This window comes from Rutilus rutilus, assembly GCF_951802725.1.
Source record: "Rutilus rutilus genome assembly, chromosome: 16".
Lineage (NCBI taxonomy): Eukaryota > Metazoa > Chordata > Actinopteri > Cypriniformes > Leuciscidae > Rutilus > Rutilus rutilus.
In genome coordinates, this window is record NC_140224.1 from 10672991 (window position 1) to 10699416 (window position 26426).

The window sequence follows — 26426 nt, forward strand, 5'->3', positions numbered from 1 at the left end:
TTCCCATGTTTTCACGGGTGGAAATCTACGCAAAAACGTTCTTGCAGAGGGGTCTCGTTCCTAAAAGTTTAACTGTTTTAATTCGAAAACGCTTTGCGAAAATCGCTTAAAGGTGGCGAGACGCGATGCAACAGTCAACGACGTGAATATGAGGCTTTTTTTATATATTTTTTTACGGAGACAAACAATTAAAAGAAATTGCACAGACGGAACGCAAAAACGGTAACGTCCTCTTAAGGCAGCTGCATGTATGTTTAGCTTTGTCTTCTCCAGCTTCGCGCCGGATTCCATCTCTTCGCGCGCGCGCTCCCTCTCTGGAACGAGCGAACAAGCTAACTAGCGAGCGCGCGCGCGCGGGGGTGTCCCTCCTCCGCAGTTTTGAGTTTGTGATGTGTCTCAGACTCCGCGAGCGCCGCGCGAGAGCGAGACCTGCGGAGAGAACGCGCCGGATCCCGAAGCAACCGTTACCCTCCAACAGGCGACCTGCATTTCTCCTTCCTGATTCCCCCTTATTCCCTCATAGTGTTTCTCACACTAGCGCTTTCCTAAAGCGCCGCCACACTTTTTGGTTAATCACAGGTGTATTTGTGATCCTTTGACGTACTTTTCTCATTCATTGGGAATTAACATACATCTGAGGATCGTGTGGATGCGCGGTTTTGGAGAGAAGCGGAGATGGAATTGCTGATAATATGCCTTTCTTTTGGGATATTGCAATGCAGTTCGGTGGGAGCCGACTCCATCATTCACATCGGTAAGGAGTGAGCTGTTCAAAGCCTTTATTTGTTGCAAATGATAATGAATGCGCCATCCAGATTGAAGTGAAGGGACTGTGTTGTAAGGGTCGGTGTAAAATGTAAATTGTAAATAAGCATTGAAAATGCGCCCTGCTAATCGGGCTGCATATCAATTGAGTAGACCACTTGTGATCATAACGTCTCTCTTGTTCAGACTGGCGATAGTTCCAATGCACTGATATGCATGAACAAGACTAATCTAATTTCGGTCTTAGCAGCTTGTTCATGAGCAAGGCATAATTGTGTAAACAGCAGATTTCAGGTAAGTTGGAAATACAGGAGGCGTCTGTCATAAGGCAAAGTAAGCCAATGTGTGGGGGTTGCTCTCCCCCTCCCATCTATAAGATTGAACTTTGTATGGAACGTGAGGGAAATCTTAATAAAGGATGCTGAAGTAAATAAATGACAAGAGGACAAATGCTTATTCTTGGCTATCCCAGGCCGTACATGTCTTCTTAACCAATACCCCTTTGCATGCGCTGGACACCCTGTGCATTCTGATTGTCTCACCAAACGTGAGGAAAGTAAGATTTTGGCACTCCAACAGCAGCAGAGAGAAGGAAGAGGGGCTGGTGGGGAGGGCGGCTGTGATTCTATTCAGTTGTCATGAAGAACTGAAATCCAAACCCTTGAATCTCTTACACACATGCGGTACATAAACCAAATCAGCCATTCTCTTAAGGGGGGATTTATTAGAATTTGTTGTCCATGTAGTGAAATTAAGCCACCATATTTGCCGTTGAAGACTCTGCAGTAGTGTTGCCAATAAACCCAAAACAGAAAACCCAAACCCTTCAGCGAAACTACTTCTTATTAAAGAAAAAGCTTAGATCAACAACATATAATTGTTTTGGTTGGCCAAAACTGATCCAGTGGAGTTGGTTATCCTGTATATTTATTATTCTTATACTTTACCCAAACTATAGATTTAACTAATCCAAATGAGCAATGCTTGTCTTATGCAATCTGTGTTAGGTACTTGTCTGCCCATTTTGTTGACCAAGACTTTGGGGATGATAAAAAAAAAAAAAAAAAATAAATAAATAAAAAGTTTTAAGCATGTACTGGCATTGCAATTTACACTTTGAAATGAGGTGTATTGAATGCATTTGAGAGCTGTGGTGGATGCGATATACAGTGTGAAAGAATCTTTTGAGATGTTGTTTTTGTACAGAGATATCTTCATGTACAAAGAAATAATTAAATCCACAGCTTGTTCCAGAAACTTCAGGTTAACTACCAGTTGCATGGGTCTAGGTACAAAAAAAATCACCACCTTTAAAGATGAGGTCTTCCAATATTTTTATCCAGCTCTTACCTTTAAGTGCAGGACAGGCCGTATCTGTGGCTGTGCAATAGTCAGGACTCAAAGGTGCATGACACAGGTGAAATAACAAATTCCAGCCTCTCCAGTGCCCAATACTTCCACTTTGTCACATCCGCTAGTTATCATCCTGACCAAATTCGGCTCCGAAGGGCAAAAGAAAAATAGGGCCGTCCATTGAATGAAGAGGGTGACATGAAGTGATTTTCAGGGTGGTGTGGTGATTTACAGAGGCAATGGCCATCCAAAACTGGTAATTGGAAGGCTAGTATAGGCAGTGTGGATCAGGGCTGCTCTCACTGGCAACTGGAATGAACAGATGCGACACCCCTATTTCTGCTAAATAAGATGAACATTGCAGTGATACATCAACCAAATTCTACCTGTCTACTGCCCATCCTATTGGGCTCCTCTAACACAGGTAGAGAAGATGGGTACATTTTGGCCACACATAAATGAGGCCTCTCAATCTCTCAAAAAACATTTCCAGATATCATGCGTAAACATAAATTTACTAAGCTGCCATAAAATGAATTCATTTGCATGCAACTTGTTTCACAACTTTATTGTAAGTTGCTTTTATAAGCGTATGCTTGGCATGTAAAGTCAGGGCTCAACAGTAAGGATTTTTGGTCCTGCTTTATTAGGTGCCTTTAACTACTACTGTATGTACTTATGCCAAAAACAATGAATTGTTTGGTACTTATTGTTTTCGTGTTGTATTTCAAAACACTGTTATGCTATTGAGGTGGGATATGGGTAAGGTTTGGTGATGCGGTTAGGTTTAAGGGGTAGGGCTAGACTGACGGCAGAAGGTCTGGACTCCATTGCAGCTTTTTTTAAATACAACATAAAAACATGTATGTACACATCATTGCATCAAATAATTAATTTAGATGTTAGTACATAGTTGAAGACACATAATATAAAGTGGGTCCAAAGAGTTATTTATTTATTTTTCTGAAGGGACCAGTACTTAAGATTTTTGAATGTCCTGTAAACAGGGAGAAACATTACCTAACATATTAACATATAACATTTTTCAACACATCATTTTGAACAGTCCTCTTGGACCCAGGAATGAAACAAATGCAACTTTTTGACATTTCTGTTGTTTGTTTATCACAAGAATTCTTTGTCTAATTTTAGTTCATTTTGAACTATTTGCAAACAGTATTTGTACTTTTATTTGTATGTCGAAAACGTTTCTTGTCTAGTCACACTCAGTATGGAATTACATGAACCACGTAAATGCATATTTTAAATTCAAAACAGACATATTTGAGAAAACAAAAGTCGAGTAGTTTGCCTCACTGGATGTTACTGTCAGTTTTTAAACATTTTTATTGCAAAACAGTTGACATGTATTAAATATTTATTTATGCATTTGGCAGACGCTTTTATCCAAAGTGACTTACATTGCATTTCAAGGTACACATCTACTTTCGTATCATTTCTTGAGTTTATTAAATGATTCGCTATTTACATCTTACCTCACTTTTTTTTTTAAGTTAAACTGATGCTCTACTTATGTGGACAGTTAACCCCGCCTACTTTGATTTGATTGGCTTTGATTTGATTGGATTTGATTCTCAATCATTTTGACATTGAGGAGCGCTGTTAGTCCACTGAGGCAGACCAAAAAAAAAAAAAAAAAAAACCCTTTTAAACCTTTTGTCATCCTAACAACAGGTGGAAGGTTTACAGCCCTGATTCATCATTGATCTCAAGTTAAAGGCTTGCTCATTGCTCATTATTTTGTTACATAAAAGGTTCTGAGAAAAATACCGTTTATCTTATTTATATTTAGTAAAACAATCACCGGACCTGTTTTAGCCTTGAGCTTTCTGTTGGAAGGGTTCCTATAATTCAATTGGTAGAGCACAGCGCTAGAAATGTCAAGGTCATGTGCTCGATCCCAGAGAACACACACGCTGATAAAAAGTACCTTGAATGCACTTTTATGTGGCTTTGGATAAAAGCATCTGCCAAATAGATAAATGTTTGTAAAATAATAGACCTGTGAGCAAGATGAGCCGAGCAAGTGAATTGCCCTCAGTATGCAAATTAGCAATTGCTACAGTTTCTTTGTACGCTCCACTAAGACCCAGATAACTATCTGCACTTGCCCGCAGGTGCCATTTTTGAGGAGAACGCAGCACGGGATGATGAGGTGTTTCAGTTGGCGATCTCTGACCTCAGCCTCAACGATGACATTTTGCAGAGCGAGAAAATCACCCACTCCATAAAATATATTGAACCCAACAACCCCTTTCAGGCAGTCCAGGAAGGTGAGTGAATCATCATGTTCTGTCTCTTGACTCACGGACTGCATCATTCCCTGACGTCTGAGTGTACATGCTGAAAAATTTACATGCAAGTTGTTGTCTGGCGGTTTGAATCCCCAAGTCGAAATGACATACATCACCAGGATTTCTGCTTTTGTTCAGAGCGTGCTTACGGCAACCAAAGTTGTCTTGAAAATGTATGTGTATTTGTTTAATGCCAGCATGAAAGGTGACATTAGGTTTCAAAGACTTCCACCTGAAGCTTCGTCGCAGTCTAATGTCTTCTGTGAAAGAAGAGCTAGGTGGAGGTATTGAGTCAAGCTGGACTCAATAACAATTTTCCACATAATTGCAGTTGAGGATGAGTGCTCTGAAGTCTGAGCTTTCCAAAAGATCATTTTGAAAAGCGAGGAGAAAGAGAATGTCTTCTTCTGAATGGGCTAATGGCAGTTAATGATGCTGGGATTGAAGACAAATATGACGGTGATGATGATGGCAATGATTATTTCCGTTAGAAAATATCCTCCATGACAATATTCTATGTTGGTTTTTGAAATTTTGTCACTGGGATCAATCTAAGTGAGGTATTGACATAGATATAGGCCAATCTTTGCTGAGGTTTTTTTTTTGTCATTCTTCTTGCTCTACTATTACTGGGACCTTTATGAACTAGTCTCCAATCACAGAGTATACTCACCGTGTTGTTAGTCGGTGTGCAGTTTTCCACAGTTCAACTGCTTTCAGTGTAATAGGTGTCTTTCAGGTTGGTTTGTTGAAGTGTCTTATTTCCCACATCACCTTGTCAACCGAAGGAATAACACTAGCACACTTGGAGAACATCCTTATTCTGACAATGCTGTGTGACCTCACATATGGCACAGGGGAGCTTAACACTGTTTTTTTTTTTTATATAGCTTGTGTTAACTGAAAGAATGGAACTGTCTCAGTGTATTTTGATTTGTTTCAACACACCAGGGATAAACTTTCATAGTGTATCACTGGCAAAATATTTGGAATGATTGTCACTTGTTTTTTGCAAGTTCGGGGGGATCCACTATGATACACTATGAAAGTTTATAAGTTTATATATATATATATATATAGTATTAGTAATGTTTCCAAACTTTTGACTGGTGTGTGTGTTTTATATATATATATTGGTATATACACATTATATATACACATACATTTGCATATATATATATATATGCACACACAGACACCAGTCAAAAGGTTTGGAAACATTACTGTTTTGATGTTTTTGAAAGAAGTATCTTGTGTTTATCAGTCTTGCATTTATTTGATCAAAAATATAGACAAAAACCCAGTAATATTGTGAAATATTATTACCATTTAAAATAATGGTTTTCTATGTGATTATACTTTAAAATAGAATTTATTTCTGTGATGCAAAGCTGAATTTTCATCAGTCAAGCAGTTTTTCTGGATTCTTTGATGAATAAAAAAGTTAAGAAAGAACAGCATTTTCTGCATTTTCTATTTGCATTTGAAATAGAAACAATAAACACTACTGTTTAACATTTGTGGTCAGTAATGTTTTCTCTTTCTTTTTTGAAAGAAATTAATACTTTTATTCATGAAGGATGTGTTAAATTGATAAAAGGTGATAGTAAATATGTATATTGTTAAAAAAAATTCTATTTTGAATAAATGCTGTTCTTTTTATCTTTTTATGCATCAATGAATCCTGAAAAAAGTATCACAGGTAAAAAAAAAAAAAAAAAAAGTAGCACAGCTGTTTTTCCCCTGTTTTTTAATCAAATAAATGCTGGCTTGATGAGCTTAAGATACCTCTTTCAAAAACATAATTTTTTTTTAATATTTCCAAACTTTTGTCCGGGACTGTGTTGTTTCTGAGATATGTTTCTAGTATACAATAATCTGTTATCCTACAAACAATTGTCATTATTTGCTACTGGCCCTCTGCTTTGGTGATCATCTGAGATCGTCCAGTTATGTTTGATCTCCTGCATGAATGTGTTGTCATGGTAGTGTGGTTGAAATGCAGGGCAGTGTGCAAGTACCTAAGCGCAGTGATGCTGTGCTCTCTTGACTGAATGCCCTGTTGATTTTGGCTCCGTGAACAGATTCCAGACCATTCAAGTCAGCCAATGGAGTTCTTTTTAGTTCTTTTTTTCCACAGTTGCCATCTCAAAATCGTAACAGTAGCCCACATTGTGTGCTGGTTTTGCCGGAGGAAAGCATCGGGGCTCATTTTATTATGCAGCAAACACATATTAAGCAGCAATAATGTTTTCAGCATTGATAATATAAGAGGTGTTTCTTTAGTGCTAAATGAGAATCATTTCTGAAGCATCATGTGATACTGAAGACTGGAGTAATGGCTGCTGTATTTTTAGCTTAAAATAAAATAAAAATTATCTTATATTTGAAATATATTACAATTGAAAACCGCTTTAAATGACCTTTTCACAATATTACTGTTTTACTGTATTTTTTATCAATAAATTCAGCCTTGATAAGCATAAGAACTTTCCAAAACATGAAATAATCCCTACAGACCCCAACATTTTAGGGTGAAATATGACCCTGAGATTCACTTTACCCGTTCTTAAGTGACATCACTGTATTTTCACTCCTCAAGGTTTTACTGTTTTTGTGCCCAGTACAGGGTAATATAATGTAGTCAAATAGCTTAAGGAATCATCTGCTGATATGACTAGAAGCTTAGCATCAATAATATAGGATATTCCTGTGAATTGTTCATTAAATCATTGTCTATTGCCTGAAGTTGATCTTATAGATTAATACCCCCCACCCCCCCTTTGTGCAATTGCTGTGCGTTTCTTTATAATTGACAAATGTTATACTTACTTTCATTCTGTATGCTCAGGCTCTCATTTTATATTAAGTGCAAAACCTACACTACAGAAACAAATGGAGAAGGTGTAATGAAACTCACCAGATTAATCCTTTAGTGTCGGAGATGTGAATAAAGATTTGAAGCTTAACCTAAACTGCCTGCTCTCACAAAGGAGTGTTAAATGTACCAAACCTCTCTAAATACAGTAGCTTTTATTTATTGTATCATAGCTGAAGTTTTCATAGTCCTTCTTTCTTTGTTAGTTCACCAAGTTTAATTTGGTTAGTTTGGCATAGCACTCCAACTGCTCTATTATTGGAAAAGCAATATGCAAAAGTAATGTTATGATGATCACGTACTGCGCACACTGCATCTAAAAATGGTTGTGACTTTCTTAAGTGCTTTTTTTACACAGTTTGATAATCTACTGCGGTGACAAACACATTCCACAACCAAATTAAATTCTGAAAAGTTCAGTTTAATTAATCCACTGGGCTCAACGTTAAGGGCTCAACTGCTGCGCACACGACACTTATGATACAGCGTGCGAGTTCCAAACTGAGAGGAATGTGTTGACATTCCTCAACTGGTACTTTCACGTCTACGTGCGCTTGAATATTTAAATTGGCAATGGCTTAAAAATGTGCAAATTATCAACTTCTGTGAAGATGCAGCACTGGCCTGATCGGTGACAGTTCCGTCAATTGGCCCGGGTGACTTTCACGCTGGCCTCGGGTCATCGGGCAGTCCGTATTGTCGAGCATTCATCCACATACTGTGTAAAGAACCAAACTCAATAACTAGTTGTTAAAGACATAATGAATAGCACATTAGACATTCCTATCTCTCTTCACCTGGTCCAGTGAAAGTAGATCATATGTAAAAAGGTATGCCTTGCTTCATTCACAAATTTTAAAGTAATATTTGTCCTCCTACCAGCACTGGGATCTCAGGGAAACCCTTAACACACGCACAAAAATAGCCAACATCAAACAGTTTAAACAGTTGGCAACCATGTTTCTTTGAAACTGAGTTCAAACTGTTGCTATGTTTTTTTTTTAAGGGAATCACTCCCACATTGAAATGCAGTTGCCACTCACGAAACTGTGCACTGTGTATGCCATGGGGTTATTTGAGGGATAGTTTATTGCTTCTCAACAAGTTTGGGCTTTGCTGTCTACTTTTTTTGTACAAATTCACTGGATAATTGTTATTCCAGGACTGAGGAGCCACTTTAATTCCTGCTATCCAGCACAAATACAATAAACATGCATTATGCTACTTTGACTACTGAAGACAAAAATGATTTTATATATATATATATATATATATATATAGAGAGAGAGAGAGAGAGAGAGAGTTTCTTTATATAAGAATGAAAAGCCTTTATATAGAAAGCCTTGGGGATTTTTTTTTTAATGAATTTTTATGAATTTAAAGGGCAGGCTAGACAGCTCATTCATATGATCATAAAAAGCATTTCACAAGAATATTTATCGATTAAAGGTGAACTAAATAACTTTTTTACCTTAACTGAACAGCTTCGGAGTCATTGGGATGGTTATATTACTTTTTTCGGGTTGAATGGTGGTCGTTTCGCACCCCCCTGGTGCCCGTGAGCGGAAAACCCGCACTTGCAACTTTGAGCCGGCGGGCCGCCGGCCGCTGCGTCAGGAAGTCTCGCGTGATATCAGGTCTCGCGATGTAAACAACTGCTTTACGGCCAAAAGAAATCTGCTAAAATGCTGTCATTATTGCGCTCCCTCACGCTGTTCGAACCCGAATGAAGAACATGTTTTAAAGAATGTCCCATCTGCTTTGATGTCGTTGATCTACTAGCCTCTGGTGTCTGAGAATCGCCAACGAGTTTTTACAACAGTGTTGTCAAATATCTATACCGAAGCTGTGGGGGGAGCTCTAGAGAGAAACCTGCGAGCAAAAAGCGAGAATACAGCGAAGAAATCCCGAAACTACTGAGCCCTGCTTTAAGCAGAGAACAGATTTAATCAAACGTAATAAGACAAGTGATGGGAATAATGGCGTTATAAATAAACGGTGTTACTAACGGTGTTATCTTTTTCAGTAACGAGTAATCAAACAAATGACTGTTTCCCCCGTTACAACGGCGTTACCGTTACTGAAAATAAAATGCGGCGTTACTATAATTGAGCTCACTGAAGCGGTTTTCATCCGAGTAGGTTCTCTCTCAGCCATTGGACCTGCAAAGTTTTTTCTCTGGTGTGTGTGTGTGTGTGTGTGTGTTTATGAGGTGCCGGACTGGACAAAAGCGGAGCAAACACAAGAGAGACCGAGTGTGTCTGAGCCTTATACAGTTTGTTTATAAATAAATGATACATTTCAACATTAGAATAATCTCTGTAGCCTATTGGTATCATCTGCAACATTTTAATTAATTTACATGGTTATAAAAATAAAATCTAAAAATAACCTACAGGGAATGTTCTGGGAAGGTTCTGTTTAGGTTATAAAAATAAAACCTAAAAATAATAGGGAACGTTCTCTTTAGGTTATAAAATAAAACCAGAAAATAACCTGCAGGGAACGTTCCCAGAAAACATCTTTGTTTGACTGGTTGTGAACACGTGCGGCAAACACGACTAGAATGTTTTATTATTACTATTTATTTTTGGTACATTGTTCAGTATTATATTGAGAGCACTTCTTGTTAAACTGTTTACTTTTGTGAGGAAGAAAATACTTCAAGTAGGCTACAGTATGTCTACCAGTTGTGAAGTTGTGTGACAGTTTTATCATTTTAATTTGCACTACAAAGAGCGTATGTATATTTTTTATTATTATTTATTCATTTTTGGTACATTTCTTAAGTAGAATCATTTATTTTTAGACTTATTTGTTGGCCAGTTGTGGTCTGTGCAATATTAAATATGATGGTTCTAAACCATCTATTGTGTTTTATTGTTCTACTATAGTAATGATAATATTTTAAATAATATACTGAATTGAACAGGTGTCTCTCACATTGTCCCACAGCAACATTAAAATGATGTAGATTAGTGCACAATGTTTTATAATAATAATTTATTCTATTTAGTGTCCATTTCATTCATTTAATATTTGATATTGGGGGCATCCAAGTTATTTGACATATTTTAACATTTAAAATAAATAAATAATTCCCTGGTAATTAGTTACTTTTATAATGATGTAACTCAGTTACTATTTGTGAGAAGTAATTAGTAACTATAACTAATTATGTGTATGAAAACATGGGCAAAATTGATAGCACACACAAAACAAATATCCAAGCTGATCTATTAACAATCTTCTGAAGACTGCTTGTAATATTGTTTTCTGTTGTTTCTTTCTTTAGTGGTCAAAATGTAGGGTGTGTGTCACTGAAAATATTGAATTTTGAATTGAATTATGCCTAAATGTAATTGCAAATATGATAATTACAAGAACAAATTAATATGATTATAATGTATTAAATTGATTCGCACTGATCATAATGCAATATGCTGTTATTACTGTGGCAAAACTGGGCTTTATAAGCAGACGTTTCAAATACATACTGCATTCTACTGGAATGGCATTCACATGATAATAAACCATTCCAAGTCAACCTTTTTTCAATTCAAAGTTATATTTAGAACACAAGTCATTACATTTGCAATTAATCTATTTGATATTCACACAAAATATGCATCAACCAACACTTGCAGCTCTAAGAAAACTGTGACAAATTGCTTTTGTTCCTCTACATCAGTGGTTCTCAAACTCTTTAGAGTGGTGTACCCCCTGAGGCATTTAACATCCTTCCGCCTACCCCCTTTCCCCCACTTATGCCTGGCCTATTCAGACGGGACTAGTTTAACATGGAGAGGTGGGGTAAAGTAATAATTACCAGAGCTTCTCTGTGATTTTAGTCCCGTCCGAATGTGCCATCTCAGTAATCATTACGGACAATGTCAGTAAAGATTACGGCGACTTTTACCTTCAGTAAAAAGGTCCGGAAAAATTACCTCAGGTAATACTAAGCTCGTGCAAATAGGCCGGCTGTAAATATTTACGTAAATATTTCGTCATTTCCTGTTTAAAAGTAGTTTTACGCTGTTTTTCAAGTATGGAGACGCTTGAAATAGCATTCAGTTACGTTCTAGACGCTGGGACGAGTCTGTGGCAAAACTCACACATAAAAAGAAGATCGAAAGCACTTGTTAGAGGCACTAAACGTCTTTTAGCGTTAGGTAAGTGCCTATTACCAACACAATTCAATCTGAAGTTAATTAATACATCGTTCGACCAGACATAATAGGTTATATGCGTTTGCGCACGTGATATCAGGAAGCAACGTAATACGCACATGACGACAGGAGTGACGGCGATGTGCAAATCGAGTTAACCCTCCCACTTCTGCTAGTTTTACTGAGATATCTTATCCCGTGCGAATTGGCCATTAATATTACAGTCCTGTGGTAAAATTACATTACTCCATCTACCATTGTAAAGTTAATCCCGTCCGAATAGGGCTTTAGACTGCAGTCACACCTTTTTCATTAAAGGACAATATTTGCCCCCTTAAATCGATTTTTCCAGTGCATTTTCTTACCTTTATAAATACCTTTATAAAATAAATAATGCTTCAATAGAGAAATATGCAATGATTTAAAAAAAGTAATGATACTAGTCACAGAGTCATTAACAAAGCAAGTGGCTGCATTTATTAATGGGTCATTTGAATCATTGACTCTCACAATTTGTTCTCGAAACACCACTGTGTGCTGCAGTTGTGCTCTGGTTTTCATTTGAACTATTATTTCATTGCAAAATAGAGCAAAAATAATAATAAAATACTTTTATGGCCCACGGCCCTCGACCTCGTCGTGCACGGCGCAATTAACGTTTCGTTTGTTGCACTGTTTTTGCAAAAATATTTGTAATCATGTGTATATATACAGGAAACATCGCATTCGTGCTCGTATAATATATAATCAACATTAAAAGCAAGAACTCACAGGGTATGTTTTTGTATTGAAGAGAGTTTGAATGTTAAATCGATCTCTATACACAGTTTGTGTCTATATTTGTTCTTCATGCTAGTAAGTGCTAAATCCCCACTTTTACAAAGGTACATTGTCAATAACGGCAGTAATGTAGCACGAATTGCTAAGGCAGCATATTCTGTGCACAATCTGTCATATGCCCGCTGCTTGTGAAAGATGAGGTAATACGATTGGACGTCATGTATTTACGGCATTTTAGCTGCTATAAATACATGCTCAGTTTTAATGTTATTTTAAGGTGCAGTAGAATTAAAATAACAGCAAAACGCAGCATTTTTTTTTCCACGTACCCCCTCTGTCACCTCATGTACCCCCAGGGGTATGCGTACCCCAGTTTGAGAACCGCCTGCTAAAGCGCCTGCTAAATGCATAAATGCAAATGTTAAAAACACAATGCTAATTTATGTCCTCCTCTTGTGCATTTCTCTTGTGCACATCTCACTCCCAGCATGTGCCTAAAGCTTTGCCAGAAATGGTTGTCCAGTTGGTGTTCAACCACATCAGATATTTGTTGTTTGAAATTGTGCATGTTTTAAAACTATGATGGATTATCGTGTAAAAAACTCTGTGTTTTTCCTTTGTGAATTATTGAAACATTTCAAAGGTGTTATACTTGTGTATTCTGATCAATTGCCAATTGTTTATCAGAGACCATATACTCTATACACTCTGCATAGCCAGATTAGCAAAAACGTGCCTGTGGAGAAACTTGTGCAAAATTATATTACATTGATTCTTGCATTTTCACGACACTTTTAAAGTGTCTTTCAAAAGCTTGTAGAGTTTTTTTCCTAAACAGATGTATGTGAATCTGACAACATGTCATTATGTTTGTTTTTTTTGTACGTAAAAGTTACCTAAAAGGTTAATGCTCTATCGCATTTGAAAATAGTGTACCATCTTCACTAAACTCGACCCTAAACCTAACCGTTTTGTTAACAAAACTAAACGCGGAGATATGGATGCTCATACTAAACAGCAAGTGGTAAGAATTCTCCAAACGTTTATGCTGGCCCCCCTGCTGTACTCGTCCATGCCTCTGAGATGACTTGCACAGCCCCAGTGGAGTTGTAATGGAGTTATTTGAATGCCATTGAGGAAGACGAGTCCTTGGACCTCTGTGTCCATTAGGAAACGCTTATGTTCGAGGTATGAGAAAAAACCTATATGCACATATATTTTTGGCCTGTACTGCTCGATTTTAAACCATTCGGTATGCAGACATGAGTGTGTGGGATGCGTGCAAATGAAGTAGCCAAGTGTATCGTATCATCACATACACGCACATCAGCAGCCCACACACACTCGAAACACTAACATGGGACCTTTATTCTGAGCTGTGCATGTAAGCAGTGCATCAATCCTTCACTGACCATAGAGAGAATGACATGGCTTCTGGCCTCTCGTAGTGAGGGTCTCTGATTCTGTGATTTGCTCTTGATCTAAATGACCCTGCATGGGACCTTAAATGTGCTTTCAACACAAATAAATTAGGTTAATTACCTTGTTACTCAAGCTAGCCGTCTGATTGCCAAATTACACGGTTTCTGTAAAAACAACATGTTTGTCCACTTTGGGCAGCACCCTGCTTATTTCTGTGAGTAGAATGTGTTCATGCTTAACTGCCTTATTCATGCAGAAACATAATTTGAATTTGAAAATATCATTTGCAGATATTGCCTTCACTTTTTGGCTCAGTTCAGTGTTTGAAAGCTGGCTATTTAAGACATTTCTAATCACTGTCAGAAGCTCTCCACATGGATCACTCACAATTACTGTGATTGTGCCAAAACTATGCTGATTTGCTGCTCAAGAAACATGTATTATTATTATTATTATTATTATTATTATCAATGTTGAAAACAGTTTTTGCTGCTTAACATTTTTGTTGAAACAATGATACCATTCAAACATGTGTGGTAAGATTAAAAAGAGAGAGAAATGTAGTCATTAAGGATGCATTGAATTGATCAAAAGTAACAGTTATAATGTTACAAAAGATTTCCTTTTTAATAAATGCTTTACTAAATTTAATAAATCAGTTTAATAAATGCAAATAAATACTGTTCATTGAACATTTTATTCATCAAATAATCCTGAAAAATAATCACCATTTCCACAAAAACGTTAATCAGCAAAAACCTTTTCTCAACAATGATAATAAATAATAATCTTGAACACCAAATCAGTGTATTAGAATGATTTTTGAAGGTAATGATGCTGAAATTTCAGCTTTGTCATCACAGCTATAAATTATAGTTTAAAATATATTCAAATAGAAAACAGTTATTTTAAGTTGTAATAAAATTTTGCAATATTATTTTTACTATTTCACTGTGTTTTTGAAGATATAAATGGTGAGCATAAGATACTTCTTTCAAAAACATTAAAATTTTAAATGTTCCCAAACTTTTGACAGGTACTGTACATGCATGCTCAAATTCAGTAAAATAGTTATTCAATAAAATAATTTAAGTAAACTAGTGTAAAATGTAATCTTAAGCAAGGAACTGAATGAATGTTTTCCTCCGTTTTTCAATAAATGAACAAAAGAAAAATGCTATTTGGTCATTTCCATATTGGTTAAACAAATTACACTAAATGCTCTTCTGCTAGTTCATATCCTAATGATACACTTTTTATAAAACTTACAGGGCAAATAAAAGGTGCATTAAAATCATTGATACATTTACAATGCTGCTTTATTATATATCTCTAGCAAAAACATTGTACATAGATGATGAATATTCAGTTTATCACCCAATCCTATTTATGATTATGTTTGCTTTTGACTGGAATATTGTACCAGGATCAATAAAAGCTTTTGGTCCTGGAACACATCCTTTCTGTCAAAATCACAGTGACCACTTCTTTAAAATGAACCAAAGGCGCTGCAAGGCCCAATAATGTTTTCTTCTCATTTTTATCATCAGAAATGCCTCCGGATGCACCTTTAACTATATTAAAATATCTTGACGCATCTTTTCTGTCAAAATCACAGTGACCTTTTCTTTAAAATGAAGCAAAATCGCTACAGGACCCAAGCTTGTTTTCTTTTTCATTTTGAGCATCATCAGAAATGCCTCCAGTTGTACCTTTAACTATATTACAAGATCTTGATGGATGTGATTTACAATTGGATAAGATTTACAAGTTACAATTTTTTTGCATCATATCAATGCCAAAATGGGAATCATATATTGCATCTAGCAAAAATATAGCATCTGCATTCCCCTAGCTAAAACAGTAGAGCATGGTGCCTGTGATGCCAAGGTCATGGGTTCAATTCCCATGGGAATGCATGAACTGATAAAAAATGTTTACCTTAAAAATTCATCGTACATTGCTTTGGATAAAAATGTCTGCCAAGTATCCTATAAAGGGCACAGCCTTCATTCCAGACCAGTTTCAAATGTGTGAGCTCAGCATTGTGTTCTCTCTGAACATCAAATAGCAGAAGAGATGCAGAGGGATGCATAGGATCATGGCATCAGGAGATTGAGCTCTCTCTCCTAAGCAATCGAACCGCGTCCATACGCCGTTACAGTCAGTGTTGGCTGACACTTCATGTGAAAGATGTCCATTGTACGGGAAAGGAAACAATGCGGGGGAATTAATCAGACTGCAAAGGTTTCACTGATCCATCTATGGCGGCTAGAGTTTAAACAGCCAAAAGCATCGCTGAGGAAGGGATAAACATCTGAAAAGTGCAATCCCAGTCCTATCTGAAGAGAGATATACTGCTGGGACTGTGCCGCGGCTTCATCCATTAGCCGAGCCGGCGCTTCGAAGCCGAGTTCCCGGGATAATTAATTTGCAAAGGTTTCCCAGTTTCCAATGCAGTGCATCTAATCTGTGTGCAGTACAGCTTTATAATGGAGAGACAGCATGTCAGCCATGGTACCTGATAAAACACTTCTGTGTGTAAACGCTGATGTGCTGTGGCCCTTTAGGTAGCCATTTAGGAGTCACACTTTTGAGAACTCGAGGACTCCACAAATATTTGAGACTTAACTTGGATTTTATCGCCGTTTCTTGCGGATTGACTCAAACTCGACCTGTTGACCTGAGACAAATCGCTTTTTCAGAGGCTAAGCTTCGTCCTTTCTTTGTTGGAATGGATCTAGTGTGTATAGTGATTTGTTGAGAGAGCTTCAAATGTTTTTGGATAAAAAATCCGATCAGCCTATGATGTCACTGAAAGCAACTTTTTTTGCCATCCGCCTGTGTGAAGATAAGAACGTTAATCATGTCTGGACCTGTTTGATAGCAACTACTGTAGCTGATTTAGAGACTTTGATCACTAGATCAAGAAACTGTTTAGGCCCCTAGAGAAAATTTTCCACAAAAAAAATTATAATAAAGACTAGCGGCATCAATGATGACATGCTGTCTGGCTTCAAATATGACTGCTATCCTATATATAGGTTGTTGCTAAAAATGTTATTTCAATAGATTTTCAAACTTCAGTTGTGTGCAAAAAAAACAAAGTAATAAGCCACAAGAGGCTGGGCGTAACAGCACTTTTACTTTGAGGCTATGTTGATACAGCAATAGACATCAATATAGTGCAATTGTTTTGCAATACTTTTGGCTCTATTATTTATTTATTGCTGTGCTTATTCATAAATATTCCTAAAGCCAATTAATAAAGAAGTAGTTTCTCTAAATGTCTGAAACATACTGCAATGTGTATCATACCTTGAAGTTGGGATTCACTTCTTCCTTCTAGCGAGGTGGTTGAGACTTAGGCCCAGTTTGTTATTTGTCTGTCTGGCCTGTATTAATTCACCAAGAGGCATTACTACTTCTTAACCTGAATAGCATTTCAATGGTGCCTTCGGTGGGCAATTTTTCTTTTCTTCATAAATTGTCAACCCTTTGTACTCCGGCTTTTAGTTCATTTATTTGAACTGTCTGTGCAGGAAATATCATCTTTTTTAGGGTCCCTCACATAGGGCTAGGTACCGAAACGCGGTTCCAATAGGGAACCGGTTCCGAAGTAAACGGTAGTAACGAGACCGAATAAGAACGAAAAATTTACCGCCCCCTATAAAACATCTCGCGGCACGAATGTTCCTATAATAAAACATCTCCAGTTAACTAGCAGAGCATTCGTTTCGTTCGTTTGTTAAATAAGAGACGATCTAGCGCTGAAATGTGTTTTTTAAATCAAGTGATCAAAGTGCTCGTTGCCGTTGCGATCAGTGTTTGATACAGTGGCGCGGATACTCTTGTGGCTCGCGCACACCGCACTGCCTTCACTCGGACGCGCGCTTCAATCCGTTGCGGAGACGTTCCGGTGAAATCATAATGCACACAAACGTGTCCCTGCTTGATATACAACCATTGATGAACATAATCCGTTTTGATGAGAAAAAAAAAACTGTACGAATTGCTGATTAGAACCCAAAACCTCTGACACGCTTGACGAAAGTTCAAGTTCAGCAGGCTGCCAGTGTGGTGGTGGACATCACAGATGATGATAAAAGCAGCCGTTCCTCTTCAGGTAAGTCTAGTATTTTAATGCCAACTGCAAATCTGGCAGATCAAGTAGGCTAGCAAACACCGTTGCCATTCAACAGCGAGTGTGACAACGTGTGCAAAATCTTTTAACAAAGTTCCAACACTTCTTTATACGAGGCTATACTGTGTGTGTTAAATATTTCTGCTCAGTGTCAGATATTTATCTGATTTAAAGTAAAAGTCCTAATATTTGAATGTATGTTCAATGTTCATAATGTTTTACATTAGTAGCCTATTAAACGGCGCAATTTTTTATTTAATCAGAAATCAGAAAATCTTTAAAGATTTAAGTTAATATTGTGTCCAGTTTGGACACACACACACGCACGCACGCACACACACACACACACACACACACACACACACACACACACACACACACACAGCACAGGTATTATTTTTTGACAAAGTGTGTGCGGTTTCGTTTTCTTAAGTACCTGTTCAAGAACCGTTTAAGCACCGGAACCGTTTAAAAAATACAGAGTAGGTACTGGTATCGGATAAAACCCAACCAATACCCAACCCTAGGCCCCACCCTATAAAAGTTTGGGTGGCGTAGTCCATTAAGCCTGCTTGGTTATACAACAAAAGGATGGTAACCTAGGCCCTGTACACTTGGTATTAAGATGCAGTCTATTGGATCACAAGTAGATGAGGGCGACACATTCCCAATTACACCTGGTGTTTTAATCCGTCTCTTTTGTCCACTGTCCTGATTTCTTCGAGGGGAGGGTCTATGGGTGGGTAAATCTATGGGCTTTATTAGATCTTTCAATCTAATGGACAAAATAAGCTTGCGCAATTTACATATGAATGTGACCAAATACACAGAGAGCAGCAGCTTTTGTTTATGCTCTGATAGCCACAAGACGACACCGAACTCTGTGAGTGCATGTTAGAAATCAGGAATGGTGAGAGAACACTGTTCTTGGTCTGTTTTTATCTTAAAGGAGTTGTATAATGCCCTTTTCACAAGATGTAAAATAAGTCTCTGATGTCCCCAGAGTATGTATGTGAAGTTTTAGCTCAAACTTCCCTACAGATATTTTTTTATAGCATGTTAAAATTGTCACTTTTTGAGGGTGAGCAAAAACGCACCGTTTTTGTGTGTGTCCCTTTAAATGCAAATGAGCTGCTGCTCTCAGCACAGGGGGCGGAGCTCGTGTCCTTTTACCTCACACAGGCATGCACTGGAAATGTCAATGTTTATGTTCAAACTGGAGTCAGACAATGATGGAGAGACTCAAGAAGTGACAACATGTAGAATGCAACAGGACATTTCTAAATGGTTAGTTGATGAATTTAGGTAGCTTATGTGTAGTTATCTTCTAGTCATTGATTAGCATATTCTGTCATGATAATCTATAAATCTCGTTCCCGGGGGCGGGGTTTATGTAAATTACAGGGTTGGTGATGTCACGAACCCGGGAGGAAGCTCGTGTAGTCCCTACCCAGCCGTTTGCTGTAGTCCTTAAAAAACGATCTTCCTTTGCTTTGAACTTTGAGCGTTGTAACTTTGCATATGTTGTTTATGCTCAAACAACAACATTACACACTAACTAAAGTTAGAAAAGTGAAATCATAATCAACCACCCCTTTAAAACCAAACTTGGGTCTTCAGCCGACAAAGTTTAAATCCCGTTTGGCTAGCGCACTTCCCACAATGTTTACGCATTAGGTCAGTAGGCGGAGAGTAGGCGGTCTTTTGTGGCTGTTTAGATGAGCTCTGTCAAATAAGTGAAAGTGACAGCAAACACAACAACAGCATAAAACAAAATCAGTAAACAGTTACACAATCATTATCACAGTGTAATTTATTGATGCCGCAGTGCACTGCTGGGAACTCCAGTACCGCATCTATTAGCATGGTTTGTGGATATCACCGTATTATTATCCACACATTAGACATCTTGCTCAAAAACTCACACTTGACAGCAAGCAAATAATGAAAAAGCATACTTAATGACTATTTTAGTCTTTGGTGTACTTGCTGTTTAAGCTTTGCATGGCATAAACAGTCTGTCAAGGCATAAAGCTTGTCAAACTATCTTTTTAAATAATATGAGGAAGGAAGCATAAACTGACAACACACTGATGATACAGCTTGAATGTACTGTAAGTCACTTTGGATATAAGAATCTGCCAAATGCCTAAGTTTAAAACTTGATGTTAGGAAAAGTGAAAGTATAAATTTGCAAAGCATTTCTGCAAAGTCTGTTGCACTGCCCTACACATTTTTTTTTTTTTTTTTTATCATTCAAGATCTTTGTTTCCTTCTCTTTAACTTGTCACAGTAATGTATGTAATTTCGCTAAAGTCTAAAAAAGTGCAATGAACAGGTTGTGTGGCACAAACATTGATTTTACTCAAAATGTATTAAATTAAATTAAATTAAATTAAATTAAATTAAATAATCCTCATAATTTATTTATTTATATTTATTCATTCTCAAGTTAAATGTTTTTTATAATACTGTATGTCAATAGGTGTGATTTTCATCTTAGTTGTATGGAATGAAGTGTGCTTCATTCTGCTATTCATTGATTTACAGTTCACAGTTGTTATTTTATTGTTAACAGTGATACTTGTGATATTAGCGATACTGTTACTGAACCAGTTAATTTGAGAGTTATTTTCTGTTTAGTTTATGCATGTTTTATTCACTGCTGCCTTAAATTTTTAAGTACAATCAACTTTTTAAGTTTTAAGTCACAAAATAATAATAATGTATATATATATATATATATATATATATATATATATATATATTACAGTGTACACTGATTTCTTTTGGATTCAATTAATTCTCTTAAATGCGCTCATTCAGAAAACATAAGATTGATATAATAAAATTTGCAGACATCTTGATTTAATTCAGACCACTTTTGGAAATAACAACAACATCTTGACTAATGTTCCTACCATCTGTTATCTGAGGAAATCATTCTACTTTTTTACATTCTGTTGACTTGCAAATACTGACTGGCCAGGTTATGATGTGGCGCATGTGTCCTTTGATTATGTGATTTTATTCTGAGATGCATAAATCAGTGATGTCTGGCCCCACATGAAACTGTTAAAACACTGCATGAGACTAATGAGACATTTAATCACATCAGCCTAACAGTGTATTTGGAAAATAAATTGTGGGAGAAGACACTCTGTAACTTGCGGAGTTGTTGTTATAGTATCATGCCCTTTGGTAGTACCCTGATTTAGAATATTTAGTCACCCATGCTAAGCTTCAGTCACTCCTGCTGCTAAGCTAATTAGCAATGCTACATAGCTTTCCCGCAAGGCTATGTGTTCATGATATCAGAGTCTGGTGAGCCGTATTTACTAGGATCCCTGCTATTCAATGCAGCACATGATTTAGCAACTTGAGTAGTTTTGGGCTGGAGGCGGAGACTGCAGAATAAATTATTAATCATTGCAATCGGAATCACACAGGACTTTTTCTAATTGTGAAATAATTTGCTGTAGCTTATTTTAAAAATTCAATGCTGTTTGCAGGATTTTTTGCATGGTAAACTCATGCAATTATAGTCAGTGAAAGTATGCATACAATTAGGACAGGTTACATTAGTATGATGTGGACGTAAACAGATCATGCTTTTGTGCACAATAAGCATGCTAATGTGCAGTGCATTCTATATCCTTCATTCCATTTATATATACATTTCATTCTATACATGTTTTGCGTGTCAACAATCAGCAGTGTTGTTGAAGAATGCACATGTGCTTGAATGCATAAGGGAACCCCAGAGTATTATATAAGAGGGAACCCGTGATGACTCAAACATCAAATAAAGCATAACAACGGGGCACAAAAATAGTTAAGTAGCCTTCAGATTCCATTGTTTGTTACAGCAGCATCTTGGAGAAATTACATTGTGGAGAAAGCTGCTGACTGAACGAACCGAATGTATATGAGAGTAAAGTTTATAGAAATTACATAATGAAAGACATATATCGTGTAATGAGTTAATCTGACATTAATTGCGATCTCAAATCTATTAATTGGTAGGGGTGGGAATCTTTAGGCACCTCACAGTCCGATTCTGATTCTGGCAGTCACGATCCGATACCAAAATGATTAATTAATAAGTTTACCGACTTGAAAATCTTAAAATCTTGGAAACAGATTTACACAGCGTAAAAGTAACTAGTAGACGTCAAGCTTAAAGCGTCATGGCATAGCATTAAAGTCGTCTAGTCTGTGCAACTTTTAAGTTTTAGGTGGACTATACATATAATAGGACTATATATAGGAATTCAGATTAAAAAAATCTAAAATTCTGATTCCAAATAAAGTGGCTATGATGCTTATCTGTACCAAACACACAAATGTGAGATGGTAATGTACTTTTATGTGGAAATTAAGCAGTAGGACACTAGGACTGTTAATTCGCTAGTGTGTTGATCACAATTCATGGAACATGCTAATATTGCCTACCTTTACCCTTTCGAATTTACATTCGGAAAAACTGCAGGAATAAAACGAAATGTATTAATACAGGTGGAATTTGCATTAATTCCTGCATTCAAAAGACACAAAATCCTGGAGGGACTTGTAAATCTGTTTGACTGACTGTAGTGTATTAAATTCTGAAATTGTGAGGTCATATGGTTAAGAGAAGGAATTCTCATGATCACTGTGGAAGGCAGAAAAATGGCAGAACATTCAGCAGTGGTCCTGGCGTCCAAAGAGATGGAGAGGGAGCACAAAAGAAGAGGGAACTGAGGGATGGATGCCTGAGGGGATTACTGTGAGAGAAGTAGGCAGTTGGTTTTTATGGTAGAATGCTAAAATTGGTAGTATTAAAGCATAAAAATATAAAGCACACATACACACTCACACACATGCTAGGGGTTGCACAGACTAGTCGACTTTAATGCTCTGCCAGAGATGCTCATTTTCATCATCAAATCAAGAGTTGTCAGCACCACTACCGTCAAATGCTATTGACAATTAGCATACAGTTTGGATTGGCGGTATGGTTCCGTTCTGGGCGAGAACTCCCTGCGCATCCATGCAGCCTAGCATGGATACGAGCAGGGAGAGCAGCAATAACCCTCCAAAACAAAACCATATGTCAATATCCCCCAAACCCAACTGACAGCGCAATCTGGATGCTTTTGTAGTTACCTGAGTGAGCCAAGGCAACAAGCATGTTGCCAATACTTGAAAAGCTTGAGCAACAGCATGTTACCAACAATACCAGAAAGCTTTAAGCAACAAGTATGTTGCCCTTACCTAGATGGCCTAAACGACTATGTTGCCAATACCCACATAAGCCATAGCAACAAGCATGTTGTCAATACCCGAAATTTTTAGCAGTAAACATGCATATTGCAATGAATGAATTCCACCTGAAATGAAGAAGTGAAAATTGAGATATCAAAATGAATCAGCTGCTTGCTTGTTGTATATCCACAGTCCAGTTCCAGTTTCTTTGAGTGACGCCTGTGAGCTAGAGATAGAGATTTAATTTTCAATTATCTTTTTCATTGGAAATAATGTACAATACTGAAGTAATCCTGGTGGAAACTTCTGGTTCACACAGAATTAGCAACACGTGTCATTAATACAGCTGGATGGTTTAATGTAACAAGTAGAGATGCACCGATTACAATTTTCTAGGCCGATTCCGATTTCCGATTTTTCATTGAGTTTGACCTGCCGATACCGATTTTAGCCGATTCCGATTTAAATTTTTTCTAACCACTTTACAGCACACACAAATATTTATTTTCGATCTTTTCTTTAACCCTTTCACACATAAGTTTAAAATATTCTAACTGACACCCCCACCCCCCAGAGTGAGTTTTTCCAAGGCGAACGTTCCCTTTAATGTTTCCATGGCGACGCGTCACGCGATACACAGCAGCCACAATAATACTGTATGACAGATGTGTCGCTTTTATTTCGCTTTTCCTTTTTTATTCAAAATATTCACAAACTTGCTTACCATGTCATCAACTAGCCTATCTGATATTCCGATTCTCAAATACGTGTAAGTGAGTGTGTTTGGTCGTTTAAAAACCTTTATAAATAATCTTGATCTATAAACATGAGATGGGCGCCGCAATGTTGTCCTGTCAGTCGGATTTACAGCCCGTGAATTCATCAGTTTCTCCCGAAATAAATGCAAGAAAGTGGCCGGTGAACTGAGAAGAATAGAGTAAACTTTATAGTTACGTTACTTCCACTATGTTTGTCTGATATGAATAAAACATGTTGGCAAATTATATTTGAATAGATTGTTATTGCTGCTTCCACAGACATCAGTGTGTATTTTACAAACTCCAAATGTATTGTTTTACTCGTGCTTATGTGTATTTAAATATATGAAGCCTAAAATAAACATTATGAGGTTGAAAACACTGCTTAGTTGTGATATATGACAGCGCTGAACGTGTCCGACTCTGGCTCAGCGCCAGCCAACGCGCGAAAGCACAGTTTGAATCTGGCAGTTATGCGACGTCACTGAACATTATAAATGTGGCACCGTACTTTCAGGGGCACAGAGATAAAAATCCCATATATGAGACCGTACCGCTCAAAAGGTTAATCATGCGGCGCCCGAGTGCATTTGACCGGCATAAAATCGGCATATGTCAGACTGACCGGCCGGTCGCCGGTCATGGCCGATCACGTGAAAATCGGCCAATTCCGGTCACCAGCCAATCAATCGGTGCATCTCTAGTAACAAGCATGATGCTGATGCTTGGATATATTTAGTCACAAATATACTGTAGATATATGTAGATTTGAATAAATTCCAATCACTAGACAAGTTATTTGTTGACGTGTACTGCGTACACTGTCACCTGTCAATGACGTCATAACTTTGTTATACTTGGTTGTAGTTTATTTCTGTAGAAAAACAAACAAAAAACACCACAACTGAGGCTGATAGAATGGTTACATCCTGATGTTAGAGGCATATGTTGAGCACTATAGATCCAATCGTATGGGGGAAGCATCACCCCAAGCTGGAGCAAGCAAGGACACATGGCAACAAGCGTGCTGTTGCCAGTTTAACAATTGTATGGGATCTATTGGGGGAAGCTTACACCCCTAGCGGCAGCAAAAACTGATACAACAAGCTGTTGTATAATCGCAGAACTATTGCTAAAACTAGTGTAGTTTGGCAGTGGAAGCATACACCCTACAGCAATAGCTCTGACTAGTGGCAACAAACTGATACAACAAGCATGTTGTATAAATCACAGAACTATTGCTAAAACTAGTGTAGTTTGGCAGGGGAAGCATACACCCTTCAGCAATAGCTCCGACTAGCGGCAAGAAAACTGATACAACTAGCATGTTTGTATAACCATAGGACTAGTATTAAAACTAGTGTAGTCTGGTCGGAGAAGCATACACCCTCTAGCTCTGAGTCAGATGCAGTGCACAGCTAAGCAATGAAATACAGTGTGCTTCCTCATTCATTAACATGATTTATGCTCCCGTCCTACGGATTCCATCGGCTGTGGAGGTGAAGATGACGACTCCCATGATTCCACACTCCTTCACAGGACCATCAAGCTACGATGTTGTTAGTGTTGAATACCAGACCTCTGCGGTGAATGTACTGTGTATTTGCACAAGTATGTTACCGATATCTAGATAGCTTTAGCTACAAGCATGTGGTAACTTTAACACAGCATGTTGCAATAATCAGATAGAATAAAGAACAGGCATTTTTCCAATGCAACCAGATAGCATAAACAACGCTTGATTACTACAGCATGTTGCTGAGGACAGTATGCGCAAAATACTAGAAGCCGAAGTAACAAGCAGATATTCTATAACATTGCACTAGCAACTAACATACAGTACTGATAGCAATGTTGCTGAAATGACAGCATATTGCTGATGCCTGATAAGCTTAGCACAGCATGTGACAATGACACCAGGTATAAGCCTTAAACAAAGCCATGTTCCAAGTAACGACTGGGCTAAATAACCTTAAAAGTAAAACAACCATGTTACCAATAGCAACTAACAGCTTTTAAAGCAAGCAGTTTTCAATAGCCACTAGATGGCCTTTAGAACAAGCAGTGTTTCAATATATATATATATATATACACACACATTTTAATACACAGCTTAAATACACCACCATGTTGAATTTCAGCCTATAAAAATGCAAGCCCTTAAAAAAAACCAATGCATTAAAATGAAAGCACGGTATACAATACACTATAGCTTTAAGAACGCCATGTTTCCAAGAACTAGATAGACCAAGCGTGTCCGATAACGCTGAAGTGACTCAACTGAATAGTGACTGTTTACTATGTCTTTTTTAAAGCTGTGCCACAGCAGAATTATTCCGTTTGCATCATGAATTGTCAATTCCTATCAAGCAAGCTGCTTGAATCTGTGCTGCATAGTGCTAAAAGCACAGCGTATGCAAAACGATCAGTTGCCAATGACAACACATAGTAATGCACATAGCCAATATGATCGCATAAGCCTAGCAAGAGCATTTTAATGAAAACGACTAAGTTAGGTAAGCCCAAGCCACACATATAGCATTAGCAACAAGCATGTTGCCAATACCCTGATAGCTTTTAACAATGAATATTAAA

General features: G+C 37.5%; 1 protein-coding gene across 1 annotated transcript in view; it reads left to right on the plus strand.

Annotated features, from left to right (window-relative positions):
* Positions 1–502: 502 nt before the first annotated feature.
* grid1b (glutamate receptor, ionotropic, delta 1b) overlaps positions 503–26426 on the plus strand; it is a 452122-nt gene continuing 426198 nt past the window's right edge. The window contains exons 1-2 of the mRNA XM_084434270.1: positions 503–754; positions 4257–4412. Coding sequence (XP_084290396.1) covers positions 676–754; positions 4257–4412 — 235 coding nt within the window. The 5' untranslated portion in view covers positions 503–675. The remainder of the gene's footprint in view (positions 755–4256; positions 4413–26426) is intronic.